This window comes from Planococcus citri, chromosome 2 (assembly GCF_950023065.1).
Source record: "Planococcus citri chromosome 2, ihPlaCitr1.1, whole genome shotgun sequence".
In the NCBI taxonomy this organism is placed as follows: domain Eukaryota; kingdom Metazoa; phylum Arthropoda; class Insecta; order Hemiptera; family Pseudococcidae; genus Planococcus; species Planococcus citri.
Genome location: NC_088678.1, coordinates 54,063,462 through 54,077,073, shown reverse-complemented (window position 1 = coordinate 54,077,073; position 13,612 = coordinate 54,063,462). Strand labels below are relative to the sequence as shown.

The 13,612-nt window shown below is 34.1% G+C and overlaps 2 protein-coding genes across 2 annotated transcripts in view; one reads left to right on the top strand and one right to left on the bottom strand.

The window, feature by feature from the left end:
* kek5 (kekkon 5) overlaps positions 1 to 13,612 on the top strand; it is a 574,429-nt gene that overhangs the window by 21,806 nt on the left and 539,011 nt on the right. The gene's annotated exons all lie outside the window — the stretch shown is intronic.
* LOC135834100 (uncharacterized) lies at positions 2,692 to 10,301 on the bottom strand. Its single transcript, XM_065347938.1, has 11 exons — positions 10,156 to 10,301; positions 9,431 to 10,066; positions 9,216 to 9,353; positions 8,959 to 9,119; positions 8,640 to 8,863; positions 7,709 to 8,556; positions 6,825 to 7,013; positions 6,537 to 6,680; positions 6,296 to 6,453; positions 3,924 to 4,147; positions 2,692 to 3,829 (listed from the first exon to the last, which is right to left on the bottom strand). Exons 1-11 carry the CDS (start codon positions 10,228 to 10,230, stop codon positions 2,967 to 2,969), a joined length of 3,660 nt encoding a protein of 1,219 aa, XP_065204010.1. The 5' UTR covers positions 10,231 to 10,301; the 3' UTR covers positions 2,692 to 2,966.

Genomic DNA, 13,612 nt, shown 5'->3' with positions numbered 1-13,612 from the left:
ATCCGAGCTCCGATCGATTAAGAATATCGAATTTGTTGATCGAAGTTGATAAAAAAAAAATCGAAATGAAAAGGCTCATATTCTGTGAAAAAAAGAGCATCGCAATATTTCTTTCTCCTGGTGGAGCAAAACTTACAAAATAAACTAACAAATCCTTAAGATACTCAAATGAGTCGATATTGGTACTGTCACAGTTCACAAAATTGGATATTATCAGTATGATTTTTGAGAATTCTTTCTGAAATTCGGACGAAGCAATGAAATGGATTGAAAAGTTGAATGGAAATTGAGCATTCCTGTAAGTATGTACTAAGATTTATCGTCTTTGTGACCCGTGTGGTCAATTCAGGTCTTGTGATTCGGATCAGATGGGTTGACAGTTGACAAAACGATGGACTCAATCTATAGCTGCCGAATTTCATTTTAGCCTTTTATGGCAGTTTTTCCAAAACAGGTAAAATCATCTATCGATAAATTATAGAATTGGATGGAATTGCATTTTCATAACCAGGGATCATACCTTACCTTCGCGCGATGTCTAGAGTTGTTCTAAGTTGTTCTAATGTTCTGCATCTACAATATTAGGTCATTTGCACGCTGCAGAATACTTTTTCACAGAAAATAGCCCTTTAAAGTTTTCAATAGGCTCCTGAATCATAAAATGAAATTCCACACCTGAAATTTTTCTCGATGGTGTATTTTTCGATGCTCTTTTAAACGTTCTTTGTCCAGTGCAAAATTATACTGATGATTGGGATCGTCTCTTGTATGCATTTTTATGCTCATCATTATCAGCCTGCAAATCGTGATAATGATGAGTACTAGCTGACAGGCTATACTGGGGCGTGAACACGGCCCTGGCTAATTTATCCTTTGAAAGTATGAAATTGTAATCAACGTAAACGCATTGGCGAAATCAAACCTATTTAACTACCTATAGGTAGTTGATTTGATGTAGGTAAGTAAAACTGATGTTGTCAATATGACATAAAATTGAATTAAAAGTGCAGTAGGTACCTAACATTTTTTCAAATTTGAAGAAGATGGCAAAAATTATCAAAAATAAGAATGATTAGGTATTGAAAGATTTTAGAATACTTACTAAAATAAAATAAAAATAAAACAAAGCATTCTGGATGCATCATTAGATTGAAGCGATGATCTGATTCTGGTGAAAGTTCCGTAGCTCTTGAAGAAATTATCAGATTGAAATAATCTTGTCAAGTTGACTGTCATCAGCTGTAGATACACATTCTTCGCGAAAATTTCCAATACATAGATAATTTTTACTTGCTTTTCATTTTGTTGCCGTGATAGGGGCAGTTATAGAGCATTGGGAAATGTTACAAATAGTATTCGCTGCGCCGTATGTCCATGTCAAATAAACATCATTCGTCCTGCGCTGATTGGGTGGCGACGGCCGGAATATATTCCGGCCGGGCATCCGCTTGGAGCGCTACTGTCGCCACCCAATCAGCGCGGGACGAAGTGGTTTGTTGATGTTTATTTGACATGGACATACGGCGCAGCGAATACTATTTGTAACATTTTCACACAGCTCTATTGTTATGGTACCTAGGACCTACAACTCGATTTTACTCATAAAATAGGGCTAGGATTTTTAAGCGCTATAAAAAAGTTGTAAAAAAGCAACAAAAAAAAACATAAAATCCTATTATGATTCATGTATCAAAATGATAGTCTTTTCAAACTATGATACACTCCCCTCCCCTCTTTGAATACATTTGTGTATTACTTGATACCATTCGTCTCAGAATGGAATGAATCACAAATTAGGTGATAAAAGATCACTGACAGGAGGAACGTGATGGATTCAAGTACAAAAAATGAGTACCTATCTATGTAACTTATTCGAACTAAACACCCTCGAATGAGATGAGAATCGATATGCTACCCCACATTTTTGTAATTTCCAACCTTTTTTAAAGGAGGACGAAAGCTGAAGGCGCACTGCGAGATCGTAACCAAAATACTCGAAAAACCTTTCACGTAATTTTTAATTTTTATCCCTTTTTTACCACCTTTGAGGTTACTCGTAGAGGATGGAGAGAGGGTTCAAACAAGGTGAATCGAAAAAAAGTAAATAATATTCAAACTGAGGGCTATCAAATCACACATCAATTAACATTCCACTTCACATATAGAATTTCTGTAAATTTTGGCCAAAATTAGGCCTTTGAATCCATCAGAAACGTTGTGATTCCAATTTGAAAATTAATTTGTTGAAGAGGGAATATGGCTCTCAACTATTTTACTCATCTTGAATTGTAAACGTTCATCTTATCGCTCCTCCTGAAAATTAATTTTCAATTAAAAAAATTTTAATTATTGATTTTGAACTTCTATCCATCTATTTTTATTCAAACCCTGCGAACTGATTTTCTACAAGTTTTATCAATTTCGAGGTATGAGACGTGTCAAGTGTAAAGCTTTGTAATTAAAAAAAAAATATTTTGCTCCCTCCCATCACTCCCTCCTCCTTCGTCACTTGGAAGTTTCGCATGGAAAATATGACGATCTTCTTCGTAGTATCATTAAATGAAATTCTTCGAAAAAAATGAAGGAAATTATGAACCCGACTTCATTTTTGGTTTGAGTCAATGTAGGTGACCTACGTCTACCTGTATTTGTTCACTGGGAGGGAAATTATAGAATGAAACACAATCAGTTGGTATAAACATACGAATTTATGATAATTAATGTACAATAACATCTATACTTATGAATGTAGGTAAATCATGAAAAAAACAGCCCATTGTTGAAGTTCAACTATCTTTAGCTTTCTTCTTATTGTTCAATTGAAGGAACGCAGCAGAACTTTTTTCATTCCAAGGCAGAAATAGGTAAATTTGACATTTTTAACATAATTACCTATACCTATAACACTTTCTGTATGTCCGTTCCTGAAAATAAAAATAGTGAAATTATTCCTTACAAACGGCTCACTATAGCGATGGTAACAACCAATCCAAAGGAGGATGAGACATTTTCAGAGGAGTCGACTTTTGTGGCAACGTTAGCACCGCAAACGTAACCAAATTATCCGCAGGATTCCTCAAGTTCATCTCCACCATGCTAAGTTCATTTCCATCCACGCCGGTTTGAAAACTACTAAAAGAATACTTTTCCGTATTCGTCGCTAATAATTCATTATTCAAAGTAATAGGAACCGTTACTGTGGTATTTTTACGAGATATCGCCACGATATTCAACGATAACACGGTTATTTTCTTCGTATCCTCAAACTCTGGCGGAAGCTCGCAGTATTCGCTTTGATTCGTCGAACACATTATTAAACCGCACATTTCAACGTAATTATTCAACGAAGCTATGGTAAAATCACTAGTACCAGAATACCCCAAAAATTGGTAATTGGGCTTCACAGTGACGTTGTTATTTTTCCAAACTACTGAAATAGAGCAGTCGAAAGTTTCGTCACCGTAATGAAAACTATTCTTGTGTAAATCTGGAGGATTATTTTGAGTAGTTCCTGGTGGAAGTTCGAATAACGATCTTGTAGTAGTTGAATTCATCACATCTTCTGATACGAATACCTTCTCTTTAGGGCCGTAAGCGGAATATTTTGGTAAATCTGTATCTAAAAGACTTCCATCTAAACACGTAGCACCATTTTTCGGAACTGCTCCGATGATGATTTTTGACTGTCCGTAATCCATTATGTAGGTGCTAAGTTGTTGGTTTCTTCCAAAATATATATTGCTGCCGGCGAATGATGCGTTGATCGGAAGACTGGAAGCTAGCAAATTCACGTCCATTGCGTAAGACCATCCTGCTTCGATAGAAGAAGCTAAAAAAAATGGCGAGAATATTGAAATGAATAAAAAATCAAAAAATGGCTAAGAATTAGGATCTCAGAAATAAGTACATATTGGTATACTCACTTGCCAAAAATGGTAAACTTGAAAAGAATGCAGCTGAAAAGATCATGCTAGTGACTTGTTTTTCTTTCACCAATGTGACGCCTGGATCTTTGAAAAGAATATCGAAACAGATCATTAGTCCGAATGTTTCATTGAAATCTGTCGTGAACGTAACCAGCTCCACGTTTTCTGTTTGGTTCACTCCGTTTAACCATCTTTCGACGAATAGATTGTATTTTCGATATCTGTAATTATCATGCATGTAGATTTACATATAAGTTCTAGTTCTATTGTTGAAATATGCTAAATGCAAGTGGACTCTTAGGTTTTGGTGGGTTCGAAAAAATTTTCGCGAAAAGGTTTTTACTTTTTTCATCAAACTACCAGAACCAACTCTTCTATAAGACAAAACGTGTCCTTAAATTCAGGTTTAGGACCGTAGGGAAAAACCTGGGACTCTCACCAAACAAAAAGTCATCAGCATGACAGTTCTATACAAATAAAGGCGTGAAATTGTAAAAATTACCCCTATTACGAATAGAACCCTTCTAAAATGTTTCGAAAACACTGAAAAAAGCATTAAAATGCTGAAAATTACAAAAAACTGAAGAAAGTTAAGCACAATAATTGCATAAAAAAGTGTTGAAATGATGCATAAAAAACACATAAAAAATGGCATCAGAATCTGTGATCTGTCACGAGAAAACCAGGTTAGAGTCCAAAAAATCGATTTGGTTTTTTTATGGATATTGGTAGTACTTAGTGTGCAGAATCCGCCTGTGGTGGTTAAAACGTTCGTGAACGATTCTTTTGACCCTGAATTCAAGGTTAAAAAATAGAGCAACTACAAAAAAAGTTTGAAAATTTTTTTTTTGTGATTTTCTAGAAAAGTATGTTCTGGGGAGTCAATATGCTCATTTTTGGGGCAATCGGCCCACATTCGGAGGATTAGTGCCATTTTATTGGAATGAGGCTTAAGCTGGAAAAATCCACACTTTTCACCTTGAACAAAATTTTTGAAAGATCACATCTTCAAAATTTGCTAATAATGACACATTTTTGAAAAATTGTTTTAAAAAAGTATAAAAACAAGTTGAAATGATGAAAAAAAAACATCAAAATAAATTAAAATTAAAATGTTCAAGAAAAATTAAAATTTCAATATTGTCGATTTTTTAAAAAAGGGATGAAAAACATGTTGGAATGACGTAAAAACACTTAAAAATACCAAAAAGTAATGAAATTTCGGAGAAATTGAACAAAATGGAGCAGAAGTTGTGTTAAACCTGTTGAAAATCACTCGCAATGTGAATAAAGCCATGAAATCATCGTAAATCAATTAAACTAAAACGACGAAGTTGTAGTGAAATTTAGTGAAATTGTCTAAACATGGTTTAAATGACTTGGAAAACATGACTGAAGCTATAAAATCATTTTTGTAAAAAAAAATGGGTACCATGCAAAAACATTGAAAATTGAAGAAATTTCAGTTGAATTGAAAAAATACATCAAAAATTGTGTTAAAAAGTGTTGAAACATTTTGAAACTATACAAAACCACGAAGAAAATCATTAAAATCAATTTTAAAAATACCAGAAATACAAACAATTTCAGGAAAATTTCGTAACAATTGAATGAAAAGTGTTAAAAACTTGTAAAAATGGTGAAAAAAACACGAATGAGGTCATAAAATGCTTAGAGTTTGCATGTTTTTCCAAAATTTTAATATGACATACTTTGAAACACTTCCCTTTTCTCCCCCCTTAAATATTATATTATTTTATTACATATTACTTTAGAATTTCTTCAAACATTCTAATCCACATAGGTAGTATTTTCCATATTTGGTCGAGCCCTCCCCCTCACCACTTTATGATAAACTCACGAATTTCGATGTGATCGAAAAATTGACACAACTTATGATTAGTTGCATTTTCAGAGGTGTTTATTCAAAAATTCGAATTAAATTTAATTTTTTTGATACGAGCCCTTATATGCCTCCATGATAATTGCAGTAATTTTCTTAAAGTCTCATTTTTTAAAAATAATTAAAAGCACGTGTTTTTTTTTGGAAAATCTGCATTAAAGAAATTCTATTATTGAAGACAGAGAAATAGGATTTCAGTTGATGGGACGAGATCATATTACAAATTATTTCATGCTGATTAGTGATTAATTTTTGTGCGAGCCACTTTTTATATTGGTTCCTTAATTTCTGTCCAACAGCCCGAAAATGAAATTTTTGACACCTTCCACTTTCCATGGGACAGTTTTCCTCTCATTGCGAGTTGGAATGATTGACTCTCACTGGCATAGAGCCAATTTGCCTACACTACTGGTTTTTTTTCACTTCATGAAAACCTAATAAGTATGTAGATACCTAATCAATTTACCTTGCAACTATAGTTCCTTTTCTATCAAACACCACTTCTGTATTGTACAATAACACATCGTCCGTTGTACTATTACTATGGGGGTAGAATTTTTCCCACAAATTGACAGCTACGTATATTTGTCCAGCTTTAGCAGCACACGATAATTTACTGATAACCTAAAGGACAGAATGAAAAACCAGTAACTTACATAAAGAAAATCTGCGTAGAAAAACCCGTCATTTGTAGGATTTAGACTCACGTCATCGTATTTGATGTAATCATCGCAGGGTGTTGCTGAATCTTCTGCTGCAGGAACCTTGACAGCGTGTTGCAGTATCACATCTCGAGGAAATACTCCACACATGAATAGTCCACATTCAGGGAAGACGACAATATCAATCAGCTAAATGAAAATCAATTAATTCAGGTACAGGCAGCTAGCTAAGTATAGAGCTAGGTATGTGTTTTTTAAAAAGAAGAATAAGTACCTGGTCCTAGGTAGGTCTAGGTACTCAAAAGAAAATAGATAAATCATTGATGAACTCACATATCTCGCTGCTTGTTCAATTATATGGGCGTATTGATATAAATTCAGAATCTTGGCCCATTGATAATTATATGGGAAATAATACCCATTGTAATCGACCACAGCTGCCAAATACGAATTATTCGACGTCTTCACAAATACATTGACTTCAACGTTATTTTGTCCATAGTAAATCGAAAACAACAGCCCCTGATAATACGTGCACCGGAAAATGTCAACTTTTTATACAGCTAATTAATAAATTATGTATTTCGAGGTTTTTCTTACCATGCAAAGAATCATCCAAAAAACCACCGATAGGCATAGCCATATCGATTTATTATTACTTCTTTCACTCATCTCTTTCGATATCATAGCATATAAGTCGACGATTCAAATTCAAGGCTAAGTCAAAATTATACACTTATTTCACATTTCATTCGAAACAACTCGTTTCAATACTTTTTTAAATTTTACTAATGAATTTTCAGCTGTTTGTGTAAAATATTAAACTATTAATTTTCTTTACGACGAAACGTGACTTCCTATCGTATGAGGATAAGTGACGTAGTAAGGCACCTAGCTAGGTACTAGGTAGTTAGTAGATACCAAAAATACCCGTAGGATAGATAAAATTGTAATGGTTAGTCATTCTATTCGAATATTGTTTTCGTTGATGACGGTTTTTTTTCCTGCAAATTGATGATGAAATGGAAGAAAATATCACAGGAATGTTCAATGTTCATTTTCACAATTAAAAAAACAGATCTATAGGCAACAACTCAAGTACCTATTTATAAAAATAAGTACACTAACAAAATAAATATTAAACACCAACGATAAAGCTTGAAATCTCGTTCATTACCCCCTGAAACCAAAGGATCAGCAGGTAGGACGTAATTTCACCCAAAAATAGTATCTCCATTAAAGAAAGCATCCACAACGTTGTAATTGGGCGTAGGATTAACCTTCTCTGGGAATTTGTAAATACCGAACGAGATCAAATGCGATACAGGTTTCTTCAAAGTGATTTCAGCAATATTATACTTTTCATTTTCAACGATCTTGATCACATTGGTGAATTCGTAATACGACGGATTCAAAACAGTGTAATCGGAACTCAAAGTAATAGGTATCCTAACATCATCAACAGCCAAACGCGATGCGGCTACAATTCTCATCGACGTAATCGTCACTTTGGAGGAATCGTCGAAAAATGGCGGCAAAAGACACATATAGGTGTTCAGAGACGAACACAATATCAATCCGCACATTTCCACGTAATTATTAATCGAACTCAATGTATAATTAGTCAAACCGTTGAATCCAGCCATACGATAACCAGGAAATCCAAACGAATCGATGCTGGGTTCCCAAGTAATGCTTATGTTGCAAAAGAACTCCTTATTCACGTATCTAAAAGTTCTGACGCGTTCGTAATTTGAATTAATTAACGGTTCCATCGAGATTGAAGTCAAGGCGTGTTCTCTTAAGTGACTTATGGGTATGGCTCGATTACTGTATTTCATCAGAGAGACGTATTGATCGGCGAAATTACGAGGAAAAGGTGCATTGTGTTTGGGCACAGGAGCTATGACGATTGCCGAGAATCCGTAATCAGCAACGTATGTTTGGCTGTATTCTCGACGACCGTAGTAAATGTTATTACCGGCTATACCCAATAGATCTGAATTCTTCGACGATAATATGTTCACGTTCATCACATAAGACCAACCAGCCACTACCGAAGATACTTGAGAAGAGAAAAAAAACAGCTAATTAGATACCTATGGAGGTGTATTTTTCAGAATACGTGAGTTGTTAAATGTGGTTTACCTGCTAAGAAAGGTAATCTGGTGGGTAATGAGCTAGGAAATATGATATCTGTAACGTTGTATCTCTCAATTAACGATACTCCGGGTTCTTTGAAAAATATATCGAAGCCTGTGATCATTCCAAATGTTACGTTGAAATCACTAGTAAAGGTTACAAAATCAGGTTGCGAGAGAGATTTCAATCCTGGTAGGAATCTTTCTATGTATAGGTTGTATTTTCTGTATCTGAATGTAAATCGAAGCAAATCACAAATGAGAAATGTTGAACGATGAAGTCATTGAAAATATGTAGGTACCTATCTTAGAATTATGATGCTTACTTCGCAACTATTTTACCATTTCTATCGAATACTACGGTGGTCAGATACACGGTCAAGTCACCGAATGCGCAACTGGTATTTTCTCTGCAGTGTTTTTCCATCATGGTTGCAGCAACGTACATTTTGGTGCTCTGAGCGGCGCATGATAGTTTGGTTAATATCTAGAATGAAAAGAATTTGCGAATTATTCGATACAATTCAAGCTCTATTCTCTATACTTACAATCATTGGTGTGGTTCCAACCATTTGATACTTACTTCATCAAATTCACGAACATTACAAGGTACTGCTTCAGCCTCAGCTGGAGGTATTCTCGGAGCTATCATTAAAATAGAATCCATCGAATCCAAAATGGAGAATATTCCCAATTCCGGAAACACCAGTATATCAACCATCTATCAAATAGGTACACTTCGAGGTCAGCTTCAGAACGATATTTTTCAACTTCAAATAGATATTCATTCACACTTACGTATTTTTCACATTCTTTGATGATCCCCACATATTGATCGACATTCCATCGTACTTTAGTCAGAATATCTCCTACAGCCAAAGGTTGAAAATCAACAACACCAGCTACGTAATAATCTTCATGAGGCACTCTAACCAATCTGTTCTGCTGTCTAGATTGTATAAATCTCGTCAAGCTCTCCAAAGTATCTTCTTCCACTTTCAGTAAATCTAATTCATTCGAAACAGTATCGGTGTTTTCACGAAATATCGGATCTTGAGCTACTTGAGGTATACGATCGTCCATTTGAATAGGTTTCAGATCAACTTTAGGTTGAAAAACTGGCTCGATTTTCTCTCGTATTGGTTCAATAACCCTTTCACGAACTGGTTCAACCCATTGGCGTACGGGTTCAACTATTTCGCGAACTGGTTCAATCCTTTGACGTACAGGTTCAGCTCTTTCCCAAGCCGGTGCGATGTTTTGACGCGGTGCTGGTTCAGATCTCGAAATGACGGGACCTCTGAGCACATCTTGAACTACAATATCATCACCTCGTCCGGAATTCTTACGCATAACCCTGAATTCATTGTTGGGATTCACTGGGATTTTCTCAGAAGTATCTTTTTTCGAGTATAGGTCGTGTATCACAATATACTAAAAAAAAAAGACACGTAATATTTATGTTAATTTATCAATTAAACGTAGGTAATATAAATCGAAAAAAAAATCAACCAAGTACTCACCGCCAATAATCCGGAACATAATATAATTAATAATAAAACAACGATATGTTTATAATGAATATGCACTTTTGCCATTTTATAACTTAGATATTGGAAATACGAGCGTAAAATATTTCCAGGAGTATTAACACCTCATCGCTGTATTTTTACCAACGTACTAGTAATTTTTTACGATAAAAGTTTCGCGTTACCTAGTACTGTAGATAAAGAAATCAACAGTGTCATTACATTGACACATATTGTCGCTTGAAACTTTCTAGGTAGACCGAACATTTGTGTTGGGTACGGAACGGTGCAGGTGACAGTCGATATAACGCGATTCTTCTGATAAGGGAAGTATCCAATCTGGCAGAAAAAATTGTATAGATCAAAAGAGCACGCAAATTTCCAAAAATGTTTGCTTTTTGAAAAAAAATTGACCAAAAATCTCGCTCTTTCGAGTAAAATTGTCGAAAAACTCTCACTTTTTTCCCAAAATTTGGGTGTCCAAAACTTGTTTTTTTTTGATTAAAATTAAAAATTGTCAAAACGTTTCACTTTTTATCAAAAATTTGCAAAATAGTCCAACTTAAGAAAAAAATTTCGAAAAAATATTTTTTTTTGCAAATAATTGCCCACCTGTCTCGAATTTTTCTAAAACTATCATAACATTATTCTTTTTAACGAAAATTTTTACTTGACTGCAAAATCGCAACCAAGTCTCGCTTTTTAGAAACTGAAATTGTAGATAGGTATAACTTTGGCGGGTTACTTTCATTTTTTTTTTCAACAACGAAAAACAAATCGAATCGGTGAAGATTGTAATTTTCCAAAATAAAATATAACGATATTTCGTGTAGCAAAATTCCAAAGATTATTTTGAATTTAATTTTATAAAAATCGGGCATCTTTCTAAGTATTTATACAAGAATTGAAAGAGTAAATTCAGAAAAATCAATAATTTTTCAAAATAAAATAAATTACGATATTTCGTGTATGTCTGAGGTGAGATTATATTGATCATACCATCAAGATTTGATGAAGAACTATTCAAAAGCATACAGCATTAGAATTTAGATCACCCAATAAGCAAAAGGCAAATGCAAAAACTCTCTTGCAATCAGCGAATAGCTGATGGCTTGTTTCCTATCAGAATATCGGAATATCCAAAATCTCGTGTTGAAGTGTATTTCTCGATGAATTCAAAAAGTCAGCAAATTGACCTATAGGTAAAGCTGAAAGAACATAAGTAAGTAGCTGCATAAAATAAGCGATTTGATTTGAACATATTCGCGGATTTTGAAACTAACCAACTGTTTCTTATGGTCCAAAACCCCTGTGATAACATTTTTAGATCTTCAAATCACTTCTAACTCCTTCAAAAGGGATAAAATTGCAATTTTGATGGAAATTTCCAACTTTGACAGTTTTCAACCAATTTTTTTCAAACTTGCAGAGATGTTAGACATCGCCAAGGATTATTCACGGAATTTTTTTGCAACTTTTTCAAAAATATCTTCTGGGTGAAACGGATTTTTAGCTTTTAAACAGCACTTTTCATTCTTTTCTTTCAGAGATGTAAGTAATAATTATGAAAAAAAAGATGCATATAATTATATTGTGTAATTATTTATCTCTCCTATAATATAGGAATGTCGGCTCAGTTTTTTTTACCCTCTCAGGTTTTCACACCCCCCTCCCAAATGTGAAAAATAAAGCCACCTAACAATAAGTCATGAATTGATTCGAAAACCATATTAACATGATTGTTTTCTGTTTTTTTTTGGAGCAGGATGCCCTTGAAATACGTCATTTTTCATAGGAGACTTTGAAAAATGTGTTATGAATTTTCTTCACAAAATTTTTAAAAAGTGTTTTGATTTAATGGATTGGACGCAGTGAGTATATTGCTGAATTCTACACATTTTGGTCTATTACATAAGCTGGTCATCTTTCACCGAAATTGTTTGCTAAACATAAGAGGGGGTAAAAAAAATAGGAAACGATGCAAGCCCAGTTCTCTATTTTTGGTACCCGGGTAAAAAAAATTGAAAACTAGTAAGTATTAATATTCGTTCTCTAATTTTTTTTGCGCCCCCCCCAATTTTCAGAATTGTACTCACTGACGACCGTTTAAAGGGGTGATATCAATTTTATTCATTTTTGGAAAAGTATTTGAATGCATGGCTTTGAACTTTTGTAAGTAATATTGTCCAAAAAACACTTGCTACAGTTAATATAGGTACCTCTACCTATATAAATGTAAACAATCGTAAAAAAAATTGAATAAATGATTCATACCTCCTCAAATTCATAAGTACAATATGACATAGGTTTGCTATGAAGGCAAACGAAACAAAAGCAAGTACTAAATTAAAGACTCAATTACATATTGTGTATGTAATGTACGTAGGTATAACATTAACACTAATGATGATGCGAAGGGCACTTCGTGCCATGATTAAAATAATTTTCGAGAAAACTTTGAATTCCAGAGGAGGAGGGGGGGTGAAAATAGGACCGTTACCCCTATATTTTTTTAGAATTTTTTATGTAGGTGGAATACCTTCAAAAATATACAAACTGATTTTTTTATGGTTTTTCTCGCTCAAATCGGTCAATTTTAGCAGAAATTTTTTTTTCTCACAACATGCTATACAAGACGTCCAACTACTCCATCAACCATAATTTGGACCGAATTTTTCAATTTTTTTCTACATATTATTTTATCAATTTTACCAAAAAAAATGATTCTCGCCATTTTGGGAACCCTCTCTAATCGCCTTCTCCGAGTCACCCGCGCACGTAAATAAACGCACGCAGTCCAAATTCAATATTCATCTATGGGCTATTACAACTTGAGAATACGAATACGTACATCATTCCAATTATTTTTTTGTACCTATATTCGATTTTTGTCAAAGTCGTTTTTTGTCAATTTGGAAAAATGCATTCATCACAGGTAAATCAAACATTTGTTTAAATTTTTGCTTCTTGTCTTCATTTGGTAAAATTTAGTGGAAATTTCGAGTTTTAAAAATCTGCTGGAGGCTGCAGAACTGCTCGAAAGTCAAAACTGCTCGAAAGCATAGGTAAGTATTTCCATTCGATTCGGCGAGTCGTATGTAAATTGGGAATACAACACAGATCAACTTTCAACGTTCCAAGTTGGTTAGGTAAACCGTAAAATGTTGATTTTTTCCCCAGTTTGGGCAAAAAACAAAAATTCATCAAGTTGAATATAGCACTTCAGACTCCCTCAAGAAATTTTATAGGATTTTTTCGTCATGTGGTATGGATTTTTCACAATAAAACAGGCTTCGATTATTTATTTAGATTATTGTTGCGTCATGCAGTGCTGCTATAGATCTTTCAAAATTCTATATTCGTTATTTTTCAAGCAGAAACTTGCCCAGTCAAAATCGTCTTTTTCGATGAAATATTGCGTATCTTTAGCTTTTCTTATCTTATCTTCATG

Bases quoted from the DNA above. Each gene is read 5' to 3' on its own strand.
- LOC135834100 (XM_065347938.1), bottom strand. From the start codon at position 10,230: ATGGCAAAAGTGCATATTCATTATAAACATATCGTTGTTTTATTATTA. The intron at 9,354-9,430 runs GTAAGTGTGAAT...CCTATTTGATAG, and splicing joins TCAAAGAATGTGAAAAATAC to ATGGTTGATATACTGGTGTT. The intron at 6,454-6,536 runs GTGAGTCTAAAT...TCTGTCCTTTAG, and splicing joins ATTACATCAAATACGATGAC to GTTATCAGTAAATTATCGTG.